At 48.8% G+C, this 23,931-nt stretch overlaps 1 protein-coding gene across 1 annotated transcript in view; it reads left to right on the plus strand.

The window, feature by feature from the left end:
* Positions 1-23,931, plus strand: part of LOC123376856 (zonadhesin-like) — a 58,308-nt gene that overhangs the window by 21,840 nt on the left and 12,537 nt on the right. The window contains exons 32-56 of the mRNA XM_045029098.1: positions 117-203; positions 495-545; positions 1,811-2,058; positions 2,400-2,577; positions 3,125-3,233; positions 3,800-3,891; positions 4,557-4,733; positions 5,140-5,342; positions 6,361-6,505; positions 7,146-7,196; positions 7,416-7,502; positions 7,788-7,838; positions 9,101-9,348; positions 9,690-9,867; positions 12,931-13,039; positions 13,591-13,682; positions 13,993-14,169; positions 16,348-16,550; positions 17,050-17,194; positions 17,917-18,158; positions 19,066-19,230; positions 20,216-20,343; positions 21,064-21,332; positions 22,303-22,511; positions 23,260-23,404. Coding sequence (XP_044885033.1) covers positions 117-203; positions 495-545; positions 1,811-2,058; positions 2,400-2,577; positions 3,125-3,233; positions 3,800-3,891; positions 4,557-4,733; positions 5,140-5,342; positions 6,361-6,505; positions 7,146-7,196; positions 7,416-7,502; positions 7,788-7,838; positions 9,101-9,348; positions 9,690-9,867; positions 12,931-13,039; positions 13,591-13,682; positions 13,993-14,169; positions 16,348-16,550; positions 17,050-17,194; positions 17,917-18,158; positions 19,066-19,230; positions 20,216-20,343; positions 21,064-21,332; positions 22,303-22,511; positions 23,260-23,404 — 3,789 coding nt within the window. The remainder of the gene's footprint in view (positions 1-116; positions 204-494; positions 546-1,810; positions 2,059-2,399; positions 2,578-3,124; positions 3,234-3,799; positions 3,892-4,556; positions 4,734-5,139; positions 5,343-6,360; positions 6,506-7,145; positions 7,197-7,415; positions 7,503-7,787; positions 7,839-9,100; positions 9,349-9,689; positions 9,868-12,930; positions 13,040-13,590; positions 13,683-13,992; positions 14,170-16,347; positions 16,551-17,049; positions 17,195-17,916; positions 18,159-19,065; positions 19,231-20,215; positions 20,344-21,063; positions 21,333-22,302; positions 22,512-23,259; positions 23,405-23,931) is intronic.

Consider the following 23,931-nt stretch of genomic DNA (forward strand, 5'->3'; position numbering starts at 1 on the left):
TGCAGAATGAAGGGTCCATTTTGAAGAAGGGTCCCCAGTTCTCCCCATGTATGTTACTGAACCTCACCCTGGGTTCCTGATTCTCACTAACCAACACTGTGATCATCTCTTTTTAGATTCTCCATCAGTGCAAGAAACAACCCCTGCTTCGGAGACCTCTTCGCCCCACACAATAAGCACCACAGCAGAAGAAAGTACCACAGGTAAATCTGCTAGGAGACTGTTGCTGAGAATAAACCCTTCTCTTTGCTCACAGCCTAGTACTTAGGGGTGGGGGGAGGGGGTAGAGACACGTTCAATCTGTTGATTGTGAGGAATTATTAGAGCTGTTGCTGTTTTGATATATGCCATGTGCTCTGTGTTTCTAGAACCACATTTCTCAGACGCGATGAATTCCAGTCTCACAGAAAACTGTACTAGAGTTTTCCTATTCTATTCTTCACAGAACACAATGACCAACCTCTTAATGTTATTTCCTTTGTATATTTTGCCAGGAAAATCCCCGACCACTGCAATTCCAACTACAGTAGAGCCCTGTCAGACAGGTAACGTGAGTTCCTCCATATTGGACAAATCTCCTGCCCATTCACATGTGGGGTGAGAAATTGGTGCCAGAATGCAGATTAGGTGTAGACCAGTCTAACCATTTGAAAACTCCACAATCCCGTTTTAGGAAGGCCAGTCCAACTGGAATGCAGACCAGTCCCTCGGGTAGTGTTATTCCATCGGTGCTACCCAAATCCTTTCCCCCTTACACATGGTAAAGCAACTGGTAGCTCTAGCCAGGTGTGGAACTAGTCCAGGTTTATTTGAACTTTTGAGTCTTGCTGGAGGACAACCTGGGGCCAGCCCTAGTGTTTGGGGTCAGACCGGACAGAGCAAACTCTTGCAAACTCTTCTCAGAGGCATTTAATCACATCTTATGCGCGTCCATTAACTACGTCCCTTCCAGGTTTGGCTCCAACTTAGAACCAAAGCCGTAGTGTTGGAGCTGGGACTAGGGGATGCAGCCTATACAAAGAGTGCTCTTTTTTGAAATGATTGCTTGGTTCTGGGTTCTGCATTTCTAAGTAATACAGTCTGAAAAATCCATAACGTATTTCCAGAGAGTTGCACACAACCACAATGCAATTGTCAGTTTCGTGTGTGTTCAGAGATCACACTGCTGGGTATGGAATAGGAAAGTGAACTGCGTACGGATTAGAAAAATCACTGTCTTGGTTGTAAAGGAAGTGGTCTGTTCTGGCAAAAGCAGGATACAGGGAGTCAAGTTATCTTGTTAGTTTACCTTGGGACGCCACTGACTTGCAGTAGAGTCTTGGGTTCGTCACTTAGCTACTCAAGTGGTGAAATGGGTTGCTTTACATGGGAGCTTCCTCTCTGGAGTGTGCACAAACAGAAAGGAACATGACCTGCCAGTGATCACTCCTGGCTTCTTCGCAAGCCCCACTCCCCCTGTGAGAGCAGGGTTCAGATCTTGTCTCTGATCACAAGTGAAAATGAGTTTGGAAGGTCTCAGCCTAGTTTCCACATCACCAGTTCAAGACCCAGATCAGAGAGGATGACTTCCCAGAGTTTCCAGGGAGCCTCGCAGATGACTTCCAGTTACAGCACAACGGCATTTAGGGATGGGGCAGCTGTCCTGGCTCCGCCCCACTCTGTGCCCGGTTGATGCTGTTCCTGTTAGCTCTCAAGTGGCGTGAGCAGGAAGCGCGCACCAAGGTGAAGTGCTTGGTGGAGCGCAAGTGACAGCGCTGCAGTAATGGGGTAGGGATTTGCAGGGGATTACTCCATATTTCTTCCTTTTAAGGCCGTGCCACCTGCAGTGCCTCAGGGGACCCGCATTACTACACGTTTGACGGCAGAGTTCACCATTTCATGGGAAACTGCACTTACACCCTCTCCAAAGTCTGCAATGACTCCAGGGAGCTTCCACCCTTTGACGTGTCCACCACCAATGAGCACAGGGGCTCCAATACCAAAGTTTCCTATGTAAAGGCAGTGCACGTGGATGTCTATGGAAGTCAGATTTCCTTGCTGAAGACCAGGAAAGTGAATGTAAGTGACGTGTTATTTAAAAGGAGAATTTTAATCATTTGACAGCCTTCAACTGAGACCTGCAGAAATTGAGACATTTGATTGGCTGTATAGGTCTTCTGGTGGGTTTCTGTTTCCTCATTGGTTGGGTGGCTTCTTAGAATTAGGCTTCCACTGAGAATACTCAGGATTGGCAGTTGAAACTTGCTTTCTGTGAACATTCTGTCATATTTCCTCCCAATTCCCAGTGTGAGTGAGAACAGTCCTGCCAGGGAACTAGTTGGCTAGACTATTCGTGGGTGATTCACTGGGAATTATGGGGGTACTTAGTCATGACCAGATTTTCCCAACGTGTTGTACAGGTGAATGGCACCAGAAGGAACCTGCCTGTGGTGATTGAAAACAAGATCAAGGTCCAGATCAGCGGGGGCTATGTGCTCTTGGAAACTGATTTCGGACTCTGGGTCAGATTTGACGGCAATCACTATGTGGAGGTCGCAGTGTCCAGCTGTTACAAGGGGCAGCTCTGTGGTCTGTGTGGTGAGTATCCCTGCTCTTGAGAACCTTCAAGTCATATGATCTGGAGCTTTTCAATTACACCCAAGACGTGGAATTAAATTGCAAGAGCACGTTGTATTGTGAGGTTTCTGGTTCTCCCTGGATCTGGATGGACTGGAAGTTCCCTGTCGGATGACATTTCCTTGAGTATTTTCCTATTTCCAGACTGTTATCCACATGGCTTTTAAGGTTCAGAAATGATGGAGTTTGAGTGTAAGGATGCAGGTTAGTGCTCATTGTATTGTAACCTGTTTTCCCAAGTCACCGTGTGATGTGACACAATCAGAAAGCCAAACCATTTCCTCCAAAAACACAGACCGCTACCATTTAATCTAAAGTAGAATCTTCATCAGCTGTTAACAGCGCGGCATCTGAGACGCGTAGGGAGCAATTCTTACTCTTTCCTGGAGAGGGCACTCGTGCACATACACGCTAGCCAGTTCCTTAAAATATCTTGGACAACCACACCCTAATGTGCATTCTGAAGTTGTGAATTTCAAGTATTCTGCAAGTTTTTCATTTTTTATAGGTAATTACAATGGTGATGCAAAGGATGACAACATAAAGCCGAATGGCAGCACTGCAGGAGATTCCACTGAGCTTGGAGACAGCTGGCTAGTGGCAGAGAATAACACCATGTATGTACAGAGGGGAGCTAATCAGGTGGTCTTTGCTACAAAAGCTCTAGGAAAGCCTGCTGCATACTCAGCCACAGGGCGCCCATCCATGACTCCACCAGCCAGTGTCCTGCTAGGGCTGAGCACAACTCCCATCCTGTCCAGTACACCCAGGAACCCCCTCTCCAGTGGCCCATAAGCAAGGAGTGAGTGGCTGGCCTGCTACCACCTGTGTTCAGGCTCTGCTGTCTCCCAATCCGGGAAGACCTGCTGGTGGGTGGGAAGTCACCTGCTGTCCCCGTCAGGAGCCAGACAGATTCACTGGTTCCTGCAGCAGCTTGTCCCACCCCTAATTCAACTCCATCTGAGCTGTGAAGCACCCCACAGTGGCCAGTGCAGGAGTGGGAGCCCCCTCCTGTGTTGTGGGAGTGGGGGCAGAACTCAGCCTGTCAGGGAGCCTGGATTCCGCTCGGTGGCTGTAATAAAATGGTGCCTGCTGTGCAGACGTGGCATCGTCCTTTGCAGTTCTGGCCCGGGGAGATAAAGAAACAAACATCAAAAGATTTTCTTTCCCTTGCCTTGCCCAGATGCTCCCCTCAGCCAGTACCAGACTGTGACCCCCTGCTGGAGAGCGAAGCGAGGAAGAACACAGCCTGTGGCATCATCACCGACCCCACAGGTACTATGGCAGTGGCTTAGTCCTGGGCAAACAGATTGAAGTCACTCCAAATTACAGCATGCACGTGCCTCCACCTGGACCCTGCTCCCTGGGGCCCACAGCGCTGAGTCCCCCTTGAAATGTGTACAGCCCCCAATACTAAAAGCTGCACTAGAAGCCCCAGGGGTTGCGCTGAGTTACCTGCTCAGACTGGATCGTGCATTGAGATGGCACCAGGATGTGCAGATTATTTGGGAATTGCACTTTGAGGGCCTAGTTCTGCAGCTCCTGCCTGCTCAGAGCTGCAGCAGAGACATAGTGCAGTGGTCCCCACTGCCCCCCTTTATTACAGGGGTCTCTCAAGTGGTTTAGGCACTCCCTCCTCCGGAGACAGTAACTAGCAGGGTGTTGCTAGCTGTAAATCAAGAACAAGTGTATCCACTTTGAGTTACGTTGTCCTCACCCTGTAAATGGAAGAGACAGGCCTAAGCCAAACAGAGCCAAATCTCATCAGTGTTTGGGTGTCTTCAGCTCCAGGTTTTGGTCTGGCTGAATATAGAAACCTACTCAGCCGACACCGGCCCGGGAGCACTGACACCTTGCCATGACGGGGGATGGTTAGTGGTGAAGCTCGGCTTCTTCCATCTTCTCTTTCTGTGATTCTGTTTCTTTCTTGACTTGCGTAGGTATCTTCAAGGACTGCCACGCCACAGTAGCTCCAGAGAATTTCTTGGAAAACTGTGTTTACGACATGTGTCAGACTGAGGGACAGACAGTGTCCCTATGCAATGGGCTGCAGGCATATGCAGAGTCGTGCACAAATGCTGGGATCTGCAGAGAATGGAGAAATAATACTTTCTGCCGTGAGTGTTGTAATTTATAACTGTTGATTTCTGCAATTCGACTTTTTTAATGCAAGAATTTCTTAAAAAATAGAAAGAACAGGAGTACTTGTGGCACCTTCGGATGCATCCGAAGAAGTGAGCTGCAGCTCACGAAAGCTCATGCTAAAATAAATTTGTTAGTCTTTAAGGTGCCACAGGTACTCCTGTTCTTTTTGCGGATACAGACTAACACGGCTGCTACTCTGAAACCTGTTAAAAAATAGAGCATCCTGTATTTCCTGATGGCATGGACTTTCCTCTTCCGCAGTGCTTTGAAGGTGGTCTAACAAGCCATTGCTGTCCTGGAACAAACAAGGGAAGTTTCAAGAGAATTGCTTTGGGATCTTTTCCTTTCAGTGATCTGGGTTTTTCTTATCCCTTGCAGCAATCTCCTGTCCAGAAGGAAGCCAGTACAACAGCTGTGGGAGCAGGTGTCCTGCCACCTGCGTGATTCCCTCTGCATTTAGCCCTTGCAGCTCCTTACCAGTGGAAGGCTGTTTCTGTAAGGAAGACTACGTTCTGAGTGGAGACACCTGTGTGCCGGAGAGCAGCTGCGGTTGTGTGGATGGAAACAACCACTATCATCAGGCAAGTTACCCTGAGCACCTAGAAACAGAAACAACAATCCCAGATTCTTTCAGTGTCATTGTAACTGATCATAATTAATGAACAGAGACTAACTTCATCTGGGCTCAGGTCAGTGGGCTGTGTGGATCTAATTTTCATGTAAATAATAACCATTCCTAGCTCTTCACAAGAGCAGATCTCAAAGCGCTTTACCAAGGAGGTTGGTATCATTATGCCCAGTTTACAGAGAGGGAAACTGAGGCACTGAGCAGTCAGGTGGCTTGCATAAGCTCCTCCAGCAGGCCAGTGCTGAGAATAGAACAAAGGTCTCACGTGTCCCAGTCCCGGACACCTCCTCCTGGGCCACAGTGTCTTGCTGGGGAAGGAGCTTGTAGCATGGAGAGCATCAAAGGCATTTAACTGTTCCCAACTCCTTTGATTATCCACTAGGGCGGTAGTTTTCACACTTTTTTTTTGGTGAGGCAATTGAAGAAAATTGTTGATGCCCACGAGGCAATGGAGCTGGGGATGAGAGATTTGGGGTGTGGGAGGGGCTCAGGGCTGGGGCAGGGGGTTGCGGCGTGGGGTTGGGGAACGGGCTTAACTCCGGCGGCTCCCGGTGAGCAGCGCAGCCGGGATGCAGAGGAAGGCTTCATGCCTGTCATGGCGCCATGGACCGCGCTGCACCCCAGAAGCGGCCAGCAGCATGTCTGGCTCATACGTGGAGGCATGCCAGCGGTTCTACGTGGCTCTCACCCACAGAACCCTCCCACCCTCGCTCCCCCAGCTTCCGGGGGCACTGCGCAGTGTCGGAATAGGTAGGGACTAGCCTGCCTCCGCCAGGCAGCACTGCCGATGGGAATTTTAACAGCCCGGGGGGCGGTACTGATCAGAGCCGCCGCGACCCAGTGCCTGACATTCCGCGACCCAGTTCAGAGTCCCGACCGACAGTTTCAAAACCACTGCACTAGGGTGACACTACTCGATAGACTTCATACTGTACTATTATATATTCAAGTGCTTCTCCTTTCTCCAACAGCTGGGTGAAAACTGGTTCACACACGACACCTGCACCGAGCGCTGCACCTGCAACAGCAAAAACAACATCACGTGCACAGGCTGGGAGTGTGGAGCGCTGGAGAAATGCAGTGTTCAGGATGGGGTGCTGGGTTGTCACTCCTCTGGTGAGTTCTCCCTGCGAAAAGGTTCCATGTGTGAGTTCAGCAATTAAGTGTTTCTGGTCCAGAAGAGCTTTCTCCAGATACCTTGTTCTTTATGCCATTTCACAGGAGGGAGCTGATGGCTGATACTTGCCAGTGCTGAGAGACATTCAAAGAGAAATCCCCTCTCTTGCAATCACTGAGCTCCCTCTCCTGCAGTGGGAGTGGAGCTGGCGTAGATCCTTGCGGGGTCACTGGAGTTTGGCCTGAGTAGGGAATGCGGAATCAAGCCCCAAATCACCCAGTGCCACAAATGAAAAAACTGAACTCCAAGGGGTTGATTTAGGAAAATACCAATGGTGGGGGGTGAGACAAATTAAAAAATACTAAGAGTCTAAACTGCTCCTGCAAAGTCCTCGCACGCAGAGTAAACACAGGTCATTTGCAATGTGCAGAGAGCCCACGGCAGCAGGAACAGTTGCTCCTTTTCCTGGCACAGCTACCAGTTCACAGGTATTTTGCATAACTGTGTTTCTAGAATCACATTTCTCACACATGGTCATTTGCAGTCTAATAAAAACCTATCCAAGGGTTATCCTATGCCACTTTTCATAGAACAGAATGACCAGCCTCTCAATGTAAATTTCTTTGTATTTTTTTCCAGGAGACGCCCTGACTACTTCAAGTCCAACTACAGTAGGCACCAGTCCATCAGGTAACGTGGATCTCTCAGTGCTTTCTCAATCTCCTTGCCATTTCCTGGTGGCTTGTGAACTTGGTGGCTGCTTTCAGATGAGGGTTCAGATAATGTAACATTTGGGATGCAGAATGGTTCACTTTGAAGAAGGGTCCCCAGTTCTCCCCATGTATGTTACTGAACCTCACGCTGGGTTCCTGGTTCTCACTAACCAATGCTGTGATCATCTCTTGTTAGATTCTACAACAGTGCAAGAAACAACCCCTGCTTCGGAGACCTCTTCGCCCCACACAATAAGCACCACAGCAGAAGAAAGTACCACAGGTAAATCTGCTAGGAGACTGTTGCTGAGAATAAACCCTTCTCTTTGCTCACAGACTAGTACTTGGGGGTGGGGGGTAGAGACACATTCAATCTGTTGATTGTGAGGAGTTATTAGAGCTGTTGCTGTTTTGATATATGCCATGTGCTCTGTGTTTCTAGAATCACATTTCTCACACATGATAAATTCCAGTCTAACAGAAAACTGTACTAGAGTTTTCCTATTCCATTCTTCACAGAACACAATGACCAACCTCTTAATGTTATTTCCTTTGTATATTTTGCCAGGAAAATCCCCGACCACTGCAAGTCCAACTACAGTAGAGCCCTGTCAGACAGGTAACGTGAGTTTCTCCATATTGGACAAATCTCCTTCCCGTTCACATGTGGGGTGAGAAATTGGTGCCAGAATGCAGATTAGGTTTAGACCAGTATAACCATTTGAAAACTCCACATTCCCGTTTTAGGAAGGCCAGTCCAACTGGAATGCAGACCAGTCCCTCGGGTAGTGTTATTCCATCGGTGCTACCCAAATCCATTCCCCCTTACACATGGTAAAGCAACTGGTAGCTCTAGCCAGGTGTGGAACTAGTCCAGGTTTGTTTGAGCTTTTGAGTCTTGCTGGAGGACAACCTGGGGCCAGCCCTAGTGTTTGGGGTCAGACCGGACAGAGCAAATTCTTACAAACTCTTCTCAGAGGCATTTAATCACATCTTATACACTTCCATTAACTACATCCCTTCCGGATTTGGCTCCAACTTAGAACCAAAGCCGTAGTGTTGGAGCTGGGACTAGGGGATGCAGCCTATACAAAGAGTGCTCTTTTTAAAAATGATTGCTTGGTTCTGGGTTCTACATTTCTAAGTAATACAGGTTGAAAAATCCATAACATATTTTCAGAGGGTTTCACGAAACCACAATGCTATTGTCAGTTTTCTGTGTGTTCAGAGATCACACTGCTAGGTGTGGCATAGGAACATGAACAGCGTACAGATTAGAATAATCACTGTCTTGGTTGTAAAGGAAGTGGTCTCTTCTGTCAAAAGCAGGATAGGAGACTCGTCATCAGGTTACTACACTGTGGGACGCCACTGACTTGCAGTAGAGCCTTGGGTTCGTCACTTAGCTACTCAAGTGGTGAAATGGGTTGCTTTACATGGGAGCTTCCTCTCTGGAGTCTGCACAAACAGAAAGGAACATGACCTGCCAGTGATCACTCCCGGCTTCTTCCCAAGCCCCACTCCCCCTGTGAGAGCAGGGTTCAGATCTTGTCCCTGATCACAAGGGAAAATGAGTTTGGAAGGTCTCAGCCTAGTTTCCACATCACCAGTTCAAGACCCAGATCAGAGAGGTTGACTTCCCGGAGTTTCCAGGGAGCCTCGCAGATGACTTCCAGTTACAGCACAATGGCATTTAGGGATGGGGCAGCTGTCCTGGCTCCTCCCCACTCTGTGCCCGGTTGATGCTGTTCCTGTTAGCTCTCAAGTGGCGTGAGCAGGAAGCGCGCACCAAGGTGAAGTGCTTGGTGGAGCGCAAGTGACAGCGCTGCAGTAACGGGGTAGGGATTTGCATGGGATTACTCCACATTTCTTCCTTTTAAGGCCGTGCCACCTGCAGTGCCTCAGGGGACCCGCATTACTACACGTTTGACGGCAGAGTTCACCATTTCATGGGAAACTGCACTTACACCCTCTCCAAAGTCTGCAACGACTCCAGGGGGCTTCCACCCTTTGACGTGTCCACCACCAATGAGCACAGGGGCTCCAATACGAAAGTTTCCTATGTAAAGGCAGTGCACGTGGCTGTCTATGGAAGTCAGATTTCCTTGCTGAAGAACAGGAAAGTGAATGTAAGTGACGTGTTATTTAAAAGGAGTATTTTAATCATCTGACATCCTTCAACCGAGACCTGCAAAAATTGAGACATTTGATTGGATGTTTAGGTCTCCTGGTGGGTTTCTGTTTTCTCATTGGTTGGGTGGCTTCTTAGAATTAGGCTTCCACTGAGAATACTCAGGATTGGCAGTTGAAACTTGCTGTCTGTGAACATTCTGTCATATTTCCTCCAAATTCCCAGTGTGAGTGAGAACAGTCCTGCCAGGGAATTAGTTGGCTAGCCAATTTGTGGGCGATTCACTGGGAATTATGGGGGTACTTAGTCATGACCAGATTTTCCCAACTTGTTGTACAGGTGAATGGCACCAGAAGGAACCTGCCTGTGGTGATTGAAAACAAGATCAAGGTCCAGATCAGCGGGGGCTATGTGCTCTTGGAAACTGATTTCGGACTCTGGGTCAGATTTGACGGCAATCACTATGTGGAGGTCGCAGTGTCCAGCTGTTACAAGGGGCAGCTCTGTGGTCTGTGTGGTGAGTATCCGTTGTGGCAGAGCTCTGACCTTGCTCCCATGGTTCGTGCGCTTCTAGGCGGCTTATGCTATCCTCAGTGGCTCACTGTGACCCTCCACGTAGCCCTTCTCTCTCTAGGGCCGGGGTTACAGTTCACTGAGCCCTTTTCATCATAGGCTGCAAGGAGGTTGGTGAGAGAACTCCCACAGTCTCTGTTCAGCCTCCTGTCCTGGCAGGGGCCTGACTTCCCCTCCCAGGAGCTGTTCCTGTAGTGGTGGGTTGGGGGGAACCCGGGCCCACCCTCTACTCCGGGTTCCAGCCCAGGGACCCTGATGGTAGCAATTGTTGGCAGCCAACCTTTCACTGCCAGAGTTGCTACATTTCCCTGGGCCACTTCCCCACAGCTCTCCTGCTTCTCCCTTCTTCACCCTTACCTTAGGGCTCCTTTAACGATGGTTTGAGGGTGTCTTCAGTAACCAGCCCTTCAGCCGCACTTCCTCTCCTCTGGCTCCCTGACTCCCCTGCCTGACTGGAGTGAGCCCTTTGTATAGTATCAGCAGGGCCTGAATTAGAGTCAGGTGGTCACATTAACTGAATGGCCTCACCTGACTCATTACAGGTTAATTAGAGTCAGGTGTTCTCATTAGCCTGGAGCAGCCCTTGCTCTGGACAGTCAGGGAACAGAAAACTGTTAATCCAGTGGCCAGTATATCTGCCTTCTGCTATTCTGCTGTACCCAACTGGCCTGGGTCTATCACACCATGTTCTTGAGAACCTTCAAGTCATATGATCTGGAGCTTTTCAATTAATCATGAAGTTTGGGGATTGGTTGGGTTTTTTGTACGGTGTTATGTTTATCCCAGAGTAAACTAGTCTGTCTTGTATGGGCTGCGATTTAGGGCATTGGAGAAAAGGAACCATTATTGTTTGGGTACCTGGCAATCGTAACTTATAAGAACTCTGGTTACCCAGGAGTTAACTCGAGTATCAGAAATGACAACTGCAGATGTCATTTTTAACAGGAGAGGAATCTCACATTCAAAACTACAGTCTAAATATTATCCCAGTCCTGCCCTGGATGTCTCTGATCAACGTCCCCTCATATCTTTTTTCTCTCACTTGCATCGCAGTGTGTCTGTCTCTCTTTGATTGGGACTATCCGGCCTAATCTATGCTTTTCATTTCTTTAAACTTGGAAACGACAACAAAACTTTAAGGCCGTTCTTGTGGCTAAGGAGAGATTTCCAAGTCACTGTTTACCAGCTGTCTTGACCTTTTGTACTCTGCTGTCTTGTTCCTTGGACTCGCAGATCCATACTGTTTCACCACTGTCGTAGTTACAGACCGAGCACAGGCAATGGCTCCTCTGATCACTGATTCTTCTTTTTAGAGCTGCTTTTTGTTGTCCAGCTGCAGTGGAGGTGGGTTTGCTGCAAGACAAAGCATTAGGAAATATCCCCTAGGGAACAATGCTGAAGTAGCCGAGGAGATGGACTAGATTACCCAGTGTACGTCCTTTTTACGTCTAATCACCACAATTATTTGACATTCTTTGTCAAGCGCAACCAAATGTTGGGTGCTGTGCATCAGGGAAACCACAGCGAGCCCTTGAGAGTCCAGCAAGACAGAATAGAGCAGATGCCAGACACAGGTCAGAGGCATGTATTTGATGCATGTAAGAGACCCAGTTCTGATCCAGAGACACAGCAAAGGAGACTCCAGGTTAATGCACTTGTGTGACGAGTGAGAAACCCCCCTCTGGAGTGAGCAGAGACCAATTAGATTGCCAGCAGATAAGCCTGGCAATAGTTGAACCTCAGCAGGTTCAACAGGGATGTATCAGGGCAGGTGCCCTCGGAGCGCCCCCTTGTGGCTGTGCGCAATCCCCTCTGGGGTTCGTTTCAAAACAAGAATCAGTGCAAATCTCTGGCTCTTCTACCACACCCGGGGCTCTCCTTCTGTGCCCGTCTGCTCCTGGTGAAGCTGCCGTTCCCAGCCCTTCCCAGCTGGAGCTCAGCCTTCTGGCTTTGGCTTCCTTCTCCTGTCAGCCTCTCCGTGTTCTGAGGGAGAAGGCACCATATGTACTGCCCTCCTCGGGAGAGCTCCCCCCTCTTGGCTGAGAGAGAGAGGAATCCTGCCCCGCCCGGTACTACAGGGCTACCGGGCCCGGGCCCTTACAGGGGCAGTGTCCTGGGTTTTCCCATCCAACTACTCATTCCCTTGCGACCGCTTCCTCTCTTCTGGCGTCGGCCATTTCCTTTGTCTTTGTTCCTTCCAGTATTCCTGGAACGGGGTCTTCTGGCTGCCTCTAGGCTTAAAGGGCCAGTGTACCCCGTTACGTGGAATAACCATCCAGCAGCCCAAATGCTTATCGGACGCTCATCCACATTTCTCTGGGATGAAAATGGGGCTATGAAACTTGGAGTGCTAGAGTTTAAGCCAGAAGGGACAAACTACGTCATCTACTCTCACCTCTTGTATGTCAGGGGCCACCAACACCACCCAGCCACCTGCACATTACACCCAACACCTGGAATTACATTGTAAGAGCAGGTTGTGTTGTGAGGTGTCTGGTTCTCCCTGGATCTGGATGGACTGGAAGTTCCCCGTAGGATGACATTTCTTTGAGTATTTTCCTATTTCCAGACTGTTATCCACATGGCTTTTAAGGTTCAGAAATGATGGAGTTTGAGTGTAAGGGTGCAGGTTAGTTCATATTGTATTGTAACCTGTATTGGGTATTCACCCACGAAAGTCTGTTAGTCTATAAGGTGCCACAGGATTCTTTGCTGCTTTTATTGTAACCTGTTCACCCGAGTCACCGTGTGATCTGACACAATCAGAAAGCCAACCATTTCCTCCAAAAACACAGACCCCTACCATTTAATCTAAAGTAGAATCTTCATCAGTTGTTAACAGAGCGGCATCTGAGACGCGTAGGGAGCAATTCCAACTCTTTCCTGGAGAGGGCACTTGTGCACATACATGCTAGCCAGTTCCTTAAAATATCTTTGACAACCACATGCTAATGTGCATTCTGAAGTTGTGAATTTCACGTATTCTGTACATTTTTCATTTTTATAGGTAATTACAATGGTGATGCAAAGGATGACAACATAAAGCCAAATGGCAGCACTGCAGGAGATTCCACTGAGCTTGGAGAGAGCTGGCTAGTGGCAGAGAATAACACCATGTATGTACAGAGGGGAGCTAATCAGTTGGTCTTTGCTACAAAAGCTCTAGGAAAGCCTGCTGCATACTCAGCCACAGGGTGACTCCACCACCCAGTCTCCTACTAGGGCTGAGTACAACTCCCATCCTGTCCAGTACACCCAGGAACCCCCCTCTCCAGTTGATCATAAGCAGGGAGTGAGTGGCTGGCCTGCTACCATCTGCCTTCGGAGGTTTGCTGTCTCTCAATCCAGGAGGACCCTGGGTGGGTGGGAGGTCACCTGCTGTCCCCGTCAGGAGCCAGACAGATCCACTGGTTCCTGCAGCAGCTTGTTCCACCCCTAATTGAACTCTGTCTGAGCCGTGGAGCACCCGAAAGTGCCCAGTGCAGGAGTGGGAGCCCCCTCCTGTGTTGTGGGAGTGGGGGCAGAACTCAGCCTGTCAGGGAGCCTGGATTCTGCTCTGTGGCTGTAATAAAATGGTGCCTGCTGTGCAGACATGGCATCGTCCTTTGCAGATCTGGCCTGGGGAGATAGAAAATCTTGTCTCGTATGTTTCTTTATCTCTTGCCAGATGCTCCCCTGATGAAGTAGTAGTCTGTGACCCCCTGCTGGAGAGCGAAGCGAGGAAGAACACAGCCTGTGGCATCATCACCGACCCCACAGGTACTATGGCAGTGGCTTAGTCCTGGGCAACCTAATTGAAATCACTCCAAATTACAGCATGCACGTGCCTATATCTGGACTTTGCTCCCTGGGGCCCACGGCGCTGAGTCCCCCATGAAATGTGTACAGCCCCCAATGCTAAAAGCCGCACTAGAAGCCCCAGGAGTTGCACTGAGTTATCTGCTCAGACTGGATCTTGTATTGAGATGGCACCAGGATGTGAAGATTATTTGGGAATTGCTGTTTGAGCTCGGCTCAGCTTCTTCCATCTTCTCTTTCTGTGATTCTGTTTCTTTCTTGACTTACGTAGGTATCTTCAAGGACTGCCACGCCACAGTAGCTCCAGAGAATTTCTTGGAAAACTGTGTTTACGACATGTGTCAGACTGAGGGACAGACAGTGTCCCTATGCAATGGGCTGCAGGCATATGCAGAGTCGTGCACAAATGCTGGGATCTGCAGAGAATGGAGACATAATACTTTGTGCCGTGAGTGTTGTAATTTATATCTATTAATTTCTGGAATTCAACTTTTTTAATGCAAGAATTTCTTTAAAAATAGAGCAGCAAAGAGTTGCTGCTTTTACAGATCTAGACTAACACAGCTCCCCCTCTGATACCTTAAAAATAGAGCTTCCTGTATTTCCTGATGGCATGGACTTTCCTCTTCCGTAATGCTCTGAAGGTGGTCTCTCCTTTCTCTTGTCCTGAGTCTGGCCCAGTTCTACACTGGGTCCTAGAATCATGGAATATCAGGGTTGGAAGGAACCTCAGGAGGTCATCTAGTCCAACCCCCTGCTCAAAGCAGGACCAATCCCAACTAAATCATCCCAGCCAGGGCTTTGTCAAGCCTGACCTTAAAAACCTCTAAGGAAGGAGATTCCACTACCTCCCTAGGGAATCCATTCCAGTGCTTCACCACCCTACTAGGGAAATAGTGTTTCCTAATATCCAACCTAGACCTCCCCAACTGCAACTTGAGACCATTGCTCCTTGTTCTGTCATCTGCCACCACTGAGAACAGCCGAGCTCCATCCTCTTTGGAACCCCTCTTCAGGTAGTTGAAAGCAGCTATCAAATCCCCCCTCACTCTTCTCCTCTGCAGACTAAACAATCCCAGTTCCCTCAGCCTCTCCTCATAAGTCATGTGCTCCAGCCCTCCAATCATTTTTGTTGCCCTCCAGTTGCCCTGGACTCTTTCCAATTTTTCCACATCTTTCTGCCAGGTTTGGTATAATGTTCAGACTGAATCTGATCTAGCCTCACAAAGCATCTGAGTATTAATTTGTCTGAGTTTAGTGCTGGTAAAATCAGAGCGCCTGAGAGGTTGAAATCCTCTCTTTATACATAGAACGTCTACAGTCTGGGGAGCTGCCTTGCAAGCTGTAGTACCTGCGACTCGAGTGAAACTCATCACAGTCCCTTCTGTTTGTAATTGTCAAGGAGGAATGTTAAGTCCTTGTGAAAGGTACTAGCCTGGCAGTTTAGAGGAGGAGGGTCTGTGTCTCCACTCACTTCCATGGGTGGGAATCAGCAGTAGCCCCAGAAGTCCATGGAGGTACTCCAGTGTAAAGCTGGAGTAAGCCAGAGGAGAATCAGGGCCACCGTTGCTCCAGTCGCCCATAGAACAGGTGCTGCACAGGAAGCAGCAGGGCGACCTTCCCCCACCTTGTGTGCACGGGGTGCATCAGCTCTGTTCTGGAGAGATGCTATCGAGGTGCTAAGCGGTCCCCATTGGAGGGGCCTTATTAGAACCGAGCCATGCGCCAGCAAACTCAGGATCCTGTCTCTGACAGCGCTCATCACCAGCTGCTTCAGAGGAAGGTGCAAAAACCTCTGCAATAGAAGGACTTGGGGCATTCTGCCCCCACTAAAGTCTCCTCCTTACCCCTAAATTGTTTGTATGGTTTGTTATGTCTATTAGAGCAGCACCTATGGGCCCCAGCTGAGATGGGGACCCATGGCTCTGGGTCCCGTATAAGCAGCAGAGGACAGGCCCTGCTCCAAAGCCCCATTCCACTCTGTCTAGGCAGGCCAGGTGCTGGGTGAGGGAGGGAGTAAGACACCAGCAGAGCGAGCAGGGGTCTGGAGTGTAACCGGCAGGGGCCTGCTGGGATTGGGTTGTTTGGTTGGGTTTGTCGGGAGGGGAGTAGCTGAAAAGGGAGGAGAGAGGAGGAGGGGAAAAGGGGAAGACCAGGAGTGCGGAGGGCAGGGAAAGTGAGGACACTGGGAGGGAGTCCCAGCAGAAGGACAGGAATCTCCAGAGCCAGAGTGTGGAAAGCCACTGGACACTGATGACCCACCTAGGCTGCTTATACATGGGCCACCAGCCAGCTGTGCACTGCAAGAGACAAACCACCGGAGCCACGTTTCAGCTGATGTCCACGTCAATAGGTGAAAGGCTGGACTTGTATCCTGTTGCCTATTTCCGATCCCTGGATACAACCAGTCCCCTACCAGGCATCATTTGTCTGTCTGTCTGTCTGTCATTCCCTGCACAAAGGGTTTCCACTCTGTCCCTGGAGAAAAACCTCAGCACAGAGCAGTCACCATATGCAGAGCGTTCTGACTAGCCTTTGCTGTCCTGGAAGAAACAGGGGAAGTTTCAAGAGAATTGCTCTGGGATCTTTTCCTTTCAGTGATCTGGGTTTTTCTTATCACTTGCAGCAATCTCCTGTCCAGGAGGAAGCCAGTACGAGAGCTGTGGGAGCAGGTGTCCTGCCACCTGTGTGACTCCCTCTGCATTTAGCCCTTGCAGCTCCTTACCAGTGGAAGGCTGTTTCTGTAAGGAAGGCTACGTTCTGAGTGGAGACACCTGTGTGCCGGAGAGCAGCTGCGGTTGTGTGGATGGAAACAGCCACTATCATCAGGCAAGTTACCCCAAGCATCTTGAAACTGATTGAAAGAATCTGGGGTTTGTTCTATGTCTCTGTAACTGATAGCAATTAATGAATACAGATTCACATCAGCTGGGCTCAGGTCAGTGGGTTCTGTAGATATATTTGTTCATGTAAATAATAACAATTCCTGGCTTTCACGGTATAACGCACTGTTCAAGATCAGGTCTCAAAGCACTTTTCAAAGGAGGTCAGTTTCATTTAACAGATGGGGAAACTGAGGCACAGAATGGTCAAGTGATTTGTTTAAGATCATCTAGCAACAGAGCCAAGACTAGAACCAATGTCTCAGGAGTCCCAGGCCTGGATACCATCTCCTAGGTCACACTGTCTTTCTGTGGGGGCACTTAATGGCATGGAGAGTATCACAGGCATTTAACTAGTCCAAATTCCTTTGATTTTCCACTAGGGTGACATTACTTGATAGACTTTATACTATTATATATTCAAGTGCTTCTCCTTTCTCCAACAGCTGGGTGAAAACTGGTTCACACACGACACCTGCACCGAGCGCTGCACCTGCAACAGCAAAAACAACATCACGTGCACAGGCTGGCAGTGTGGAGCGCTGGAGAAATGCAGTGTTCAGGATGGGGTGCTGGGTTGTTACTCCCCTGGTGAGTTCTCCCTGCGAAAAGGTTCCATGTGTGAGTTCAGTAATTAAGTGTTTCTGGTCCAGAAGGGCTTTCTCCAGATACCTCGTCCCTTATGTGATGGCACAGGAAGGAGCTGACGGCTGAATCTTGCCAATGCTGAGAGACATTCAAAGACAAATCCCCTCTCTTGCAGTCACTGAGCTCCCTCCCCTGCAGTGGGAGTGGAGCTGGCGTAGATCCTTGCAGGATCACTGGAGTTTGGCCTGAGTAGGGAATGCAGAATCAAGCCCCAAATCATCCAATGCCACAAATGAAAAAACTGAACTCCAAGGGGTCGATTTAGGAAAATATCGAGAGGGAAGGAGAGATTAAAAGATAGCAAGAGTCTAAATTGCTTTTGTAAAGTAGTTGCACTCAGGGGTATGCACAGGTCATCTGCACTGTGCAGAGAGCCCACAGCAGCAGTAACAGTTGGTCCTTTCACTGCCCAGCTACCAGTTTGTACGTTTTTGTGCAGATCAGCTGAGGCATCTCATTCAAAAAATTTGCCCCGGAATGTGATTGGCCTTAATCTGGAATGTCTTCAGTGGGAATTTGCTTTAGTAAGGAGGGTCAAGATCAGGCCTTTGGAGCCCACTTCAGGCCCTTTCATAGTGATGACACCTGACACTAACAGAAGTCGTTAATTAGCTGAAGTCACTATAAAATCCTCCAAAGTCACGGGACATTTATTTGACCTTCAGGGAGAGCATCCTGTCAGGTGGCAGGAGATCCCCACTACTTCACCTTTGACAAGGTGATGCACACCTTCTTGGGCACATGCACCTACACCCTGCTCCAAGTCTGCAACAGCAACAGTGTTGTTCCTGTGACCATCAGTGGCAAAAACGAAGATCGAGGACAGAGAGGGGCCACGTATCTCAAAGAGGTTTACATTGACATCTATGGCAACCGAATCACCCTTCAGAAGAATAAGGCGATCCTGGTACGTAGTGGAACCGTTGTATTTTGAGAACAGATATCTTAAAAGCATCACATAAAGACAGCCTTAGGAAAAGGGATCTTCACATTTTGCTAAGGGACAGGCATGCCTTTCATTGATAGCCAGGTGTATCCCGGTCTGTGCAGTGCAGTTGTTGAAAGGTGTTGCCTAACCCACCACATGTATCCCAGTATGGTGACACTGAGATATGAAGTAATTTCTCGCAGCACCAGCTGCAAGAGGCACCTATTTTGAGTATGCTGCTGTACCAATGTCCCTGCATGAGTCATTGTCTACAGGACTTGATCCTAGAATCTCTGGATCTAATATAAGTTTCCACTGGCTGAACTAGCTAAAGAACCAGGGTTCACAGTCAAAAGCTGTAGCTTGGATGGCAGGAGAGAGATCACTTGATCATTGCCTGTTAGTTTCACTCCCTCTGGGGCACCTGGCATTGGCCACTGTCAGTAGACAGATACTGGGCTAGATGGACCTTTGGTCTGACCCGGTACGGCCGTTCTATGTTCTTATGACTCAAACATCTCTATATGGCTTAGACACTTACAGTTACAGAGAGCCGCACCAGGTGAGACTGGATTACATTATTTTGGATTAGCTAACCAGGATCTGGGGATTATATGGAGATGTACACTCAGCCCTGCAGGTGGGGGGACCTGTGCCCCAACAGTGACCCTTCCAACTGCCTGGCTAAGGCAGGACACAGGAATTCTGTCCAGTCCTTGGCCAGAAGGGTGGTCACTGCAACCCATGAGACCTCAAAGGTTGGAAGTGTAAAGGGGCTAAAGTTCTGTTGGGGAATCCCAGACCCCATGGAGAAAATAAACTATGAGCAGAAAAAACTTTACTAGGCGACTATGTTCTATGCTGACAAATCGTCTGTTGTCACCAGCTCAATAAGGAGAGAGTCCGAACTCCGGTAAAGAACCGATTACGAGGCGTGTCCATAGGAAATGTGGGCATTTACATGGTGGTGGAAACTGACTTTGGACTGCTAGTGAAATATGATGGAAATCAGCACTTGGAAATCAGCCTCCCAGAATCTTACTTCTCCAAGGTGAGATTCAGTATGTTAAGAAAATAAATGGCATCACTTCAAAGCATGGACTTTCCTCTTCTGCTTTACGGTGTGGTTGGAATTTATTTTCTTCTCTTGCTTTATTATTACTGCTTGCAGCAATGCTGCCTGCACACACAAGCTGTTTTCTTCTCTTTTCCTTTTGACAACCATCTACGGGTGTTTCAAAGAGATAGTTACAGGAAATGACAGAACTGGGTGCATAGCCGGCAGTTAGTTACAGAGACTATCCCTTGGGTTATATAGGTATGTGATGGGTGGCCTCCCACCCCAAGTCCCCCACGTTTTTAGTGGTTTACAGAGTCCTTCCCCTCTTTGTGGCACACAGGGGATTCTCCGAACAAAACAAACAAACAAAAAGGCCCCTTTCCCTCTCCTTCCACAACTGAGGGAGAATCAGAGTGAAAAAGGATCAGTCTCTGAGGCAGTCTGGCTTCTCTGCAGGCTTAGTGCCTTTAATCAGGGTTAGGGATTGCCTCCAGCTCCTCCTTTGGGGTCAGCCCTGCTTCACACTGGGTCCATGCAGCTGCAGAGGCAGCGAGGTCTGCGAGTGTTGTCCCCTTTGCTGATCTGTCCCTGTAGCCAGCAGTCTCTGGTCACTGCCCATGTCTATGGCAGGCTTTCCCTTTTTAAGCTTTCTCCCTCCAGGCCGCCCAAGCCTTCCAGGTATGACTGGTTAGTGCTGGCTCAGCCCAGAAGAGCTCGTTAGCCTCCTCTCTACTAGGGGGAGTGCGTGCCCTCTCCCAAGGCAAATGCAAGGAAGTCCTAGGGAGCCACAGATATGTTGCAATATCATTTCATTTTCCCATTGGGGCATTAAGATTTTACAGTGACGGCTTGAATTGGGAAGCGCTGTGCAAGTTACTAACCGATTTCTCGCAGTATTTGCCCAGGTCTTTCCTTGGTCAGCAGCAGGAGTGGGATGAGACCCCCTGGGTTATGACATTATTCTCTTCTGCTGTAGGTATGTGGCATGTGCGGTAACTATAACGGCCAGCGTGGGGATGAGCTGCTTATGCCCAATGGTGTGCAGGCCAAGAACATCACGCAGTTTGGAAACAGCTGGAAAGTGCAAGCTGACAGTGACACGGGGTAAATCTGGCTCTTTTTCATCCCCCCGCTTGTGTTGATTCAGATCACATGCTCCCTTGCAGACATTTTAACCACGTCCCTGCTCGAAAACATGCCAAGTAGAGGAAAATGCACTGGCCATGCTGCCTGGTTTATCTCCTGCACCTTCTCTGAGAAGCTGGGATTCTGCTGGGGCTCCAGCCAAGGCCACTGCCCCAGAAGAAAAGAGGTTCTTAAGTCTCAAAGGTCACAGAGGCAGAGGGTGAAAGCTTTTTCCCCTCTGTGATGAAATTTAGTGAAATCTATTGTGTGTGTAGAGGTGGCTCAAGGATTTACCAATGAGCTACAGAACTATTCACCAGCATCTTGTCAGGTCAAATCCAGTCCAATTCAATAATGATCGGAAGTCGCTGCATAAGTGAAATGAATTAGTGGTATTGGTTATTCCCTAATGGGCATGCCAGTTAGCATGACCTGGCAGTCCCAGCAGAAATGCCAAGGATTGCATGAGCATTGCATCTGCACAACTCGGGGAGGTTGTCCCTCTGTGTCAGGGCTGAGACAGGCTGATGGGGTGGTGAAAGCCGGCAGTGCTGCTGGCATGTGGTGACTAGAGAGACCCCTGCAGCCTCCAGGACTATTCATTTGACTCCTCTCACCAGCAGCCAACATTCCAGCCTGGGCATCAGCCTGCGTGTTCCTCTCCAAACTGAAACACGCCGTGTTTGTGCTTTCTTGCAGCTGCTTGCCAGACACACGAGACGAGCTGGGCCCACCTTGCACCGCAGAGGAGAAGCCAGGCATTGAAAACCAGTGCAATGTTTTAAAGTCGGACACCTTCAAACCATGTCACCATCTGATTGAGCCTGACCTCTTCATCCAGACCTGCATCTATGACATGTGTAAATACGATGGCATGCTGTCCACTCTCTGTGCCATCACACAGGCCTACGTGGACACCTGCAAGAAGCAAGGAGTCATCATTAAATGGAGGACCAACACATTCTGCCGTAAGTAGACTCAGAGTGAACAGTCTGGCATTTGGACGGCTGACTCTGATGTGAGAATTAACTAGCGGTGTTAGCTGGGTGGTTAATTAACAAATCAAAGATGCCAGGAAGATACAGTGTCATTAGCTGCAGTTCGGACTCTGTTACAACACTGACCTGTGTTCATAGTTGGGCCAAATCCTGAACATTTGCATCTCCCACTGAAGTCAATGGGAGTTAAAAGTGATCAGCACCATTCACAACTAGGCCCCTTATGAAAAGCCACTCTGGGGTGGGTTGGTTTGAGCAGCCAAAAGGACATCGTTAGACATAGTAATGAGGCTATAATGAAGAAGGGAGTTAAGAAGACTAGAGAGCACTTGGAATCTTACAACTGCATGAGTCCGTTGGGCCTAGCAGTGCCGTCCGTACACGGCTCGGACTCATCCAAAACTCCTCTTGGCATCCATGGGAGCGTTGCCAGAGGAAGGACTAAGGACGGTCTGTGGCATATTAAAAGCCAGATTCACTGACATGCTCTGGCTAGCTTGTGCAAGAGACAGAAATACAAATGTCGCCAGTCAGTTAAACCATGATTCTGGCTGTTTTGCGTCACTGGAGTAATGCAAAGCTGCTGGAGCACACTGGTGGATCTGGCCCTCACACTTTTCTTGTATGTTTATTTTTTGAATGGTGACCAAGACTAGATGTGATACTGAACTAGACTGAAGAAAAGCACATCTCAGACACAATGCCCACAAACTCAGACATGCTCATGCTAGAATTAAATTGACAGCCTCCGAGAGGCTTACCTGTTTCTAACAATACATGAATCCATAACTATGCCGTCACCATCACATCCTAAAGAAGTAACCTTTACTTCTCTATTGCCACCCAAGTCCTTCCAGTCAGCACCAGGCGTGTCTGCTTTGGAACATCGAAAAGTTCCCTTGCACTTTGTATTAACGCTGTTTTTATTCTCTTCACACAGCATTGCCTTGTCCATCCAATAGCTATTACACTGACTGTGCGTCTCCCTGCCCAGCTACATGTAATAATATTTATGCATCCTCCCTCTGTGAAAAGCCAACAGAATGCACAGAAGGTTGTGTTTGCAATGAGGGTTACGTGCTTAGCGATGACCAGTGTGTACCACTGAGCGAGTGTGGCTGCAGAGACGATGAAGATAACTACTACAGCGTAAGTAGTTTCTGTACCAGGTGATTATCGTCTTTAACAGCTGTAAACAGCTGCTGGGAGCGTCTGTCTGCTGCTTGGTGGGTCAAATAGAAATAAATCTGCAGTGACTAAACGGAGACACCTTGGATTTGATTTGCAGAGCTTCTGAGCAGCCGTAGGTCCAGATGAAGCCAGTAGAAGCTGCAGGTGCTCAGCGCTTTGGCAAATTAGACCCAAGGGGATCACAGAATCATAGCAACGTAGGGCTGGGTGGGACCTCCAGTGGTCATCGAGTCCATCCCCCACACTAAGACAGTAACTTAGGTGGGGCCTCCAGAATCAGTGGCCCCTTTTGAAAATGTGGCTGCTGGTGATTTGCCAAAGGTCACTCTGGATGTTTGTCCCGGTCTTTTTTTATGTCTAAATTAGCACACAAAAGGTAATAAGACCAGCAAGTCTCCAGCTTAGTTGTCACTGTGGTGATGTAGCAGGGTAGAGAAAAGACAAGAGGCTGCTGCGGTGAATCCAAAGGTAACGTTGTATTTGTTTGTCAGGGCACAAGCTAAGCTCTCAAGATTTCTCTGTGGCCCCACCGCAGCCAGTGGAGTCTGGTATCCCCACATGAGCTCGCCATGAGACTTGGCCTTGATTAGGCAGCCAAGGAATGGCCTGAACACTAGATTACAGTTCACTCCCTGTGCTGCTGGCCTTGTGTTGCACAGCTGACGAGCGATGTCCTGTATCATTAACACAGCATGCATTCCCACAGGCCGGGGAGAGCTGGATAAAACCCCACTGCACCCACAAATGCACGTGTCAGAAGGACAATACCATCAAGTGCCAGGCCTATGGCTGCGATGCTTGGGAGGTCTGTTTCCTCAACAACAAGGGGAAATACAAATGTAAACCGACAGGTAGGTGCGTCTAGGGCCTGGCAGGTGTGGGGGCGGGGGTGGGCACCAAGAGTCCATTCCACTCCAGTGTATCCAAGCAGGAGACAGCCATTGCTGGTTTCACAAGGGAGAGCCACTTACCAGTGCAAGGGAGCCTTAGGAGCAGAGGTAACAGTGACACCTGCCCATTCTAAGGCCGCGCTACACTGCCACTGCTGTGCAAAGGGGTCCTAGTGTAAACAAGAATTGGCCCCCGGTGCTTTTGTAACAGAAAATTCACTTCTCGTTTTCCAGTGATGTGTTCTCCTAACAGACACCAAATTTGTGGAGGAAAATGGAACAACAGATTGAGATGTATTTTTTAAATAGAAACTAACCTGCTATTTGGTTGGTAACAAAGATGCAAAAGGCAACGGGTTCCTATATTATCTCTGCCAAAGGTCAAATTCAGCCTACAGCGGAGAATGAAGCATTAAAAAAGAATGAAAGACTAGTGCCTATGAATCCATTGGCCAGGGGTTCTCAAACTGGGGGGGTCACGAGTTTAT

This window comes from Mauremys mutica, chromosome 9 (genome assembly GCF_020497125.1).
Source record: "Mauremys mutica isolate MM-2020 ecotype Southern chromosome 9, ASM2049712v1, whole genome shotgun sequence".
Lineage (NCBI taxonomy): Eukaryota > Metazoa > Chordata > Testudines > Geoemydidae > Mauremys > Mauremys mutica.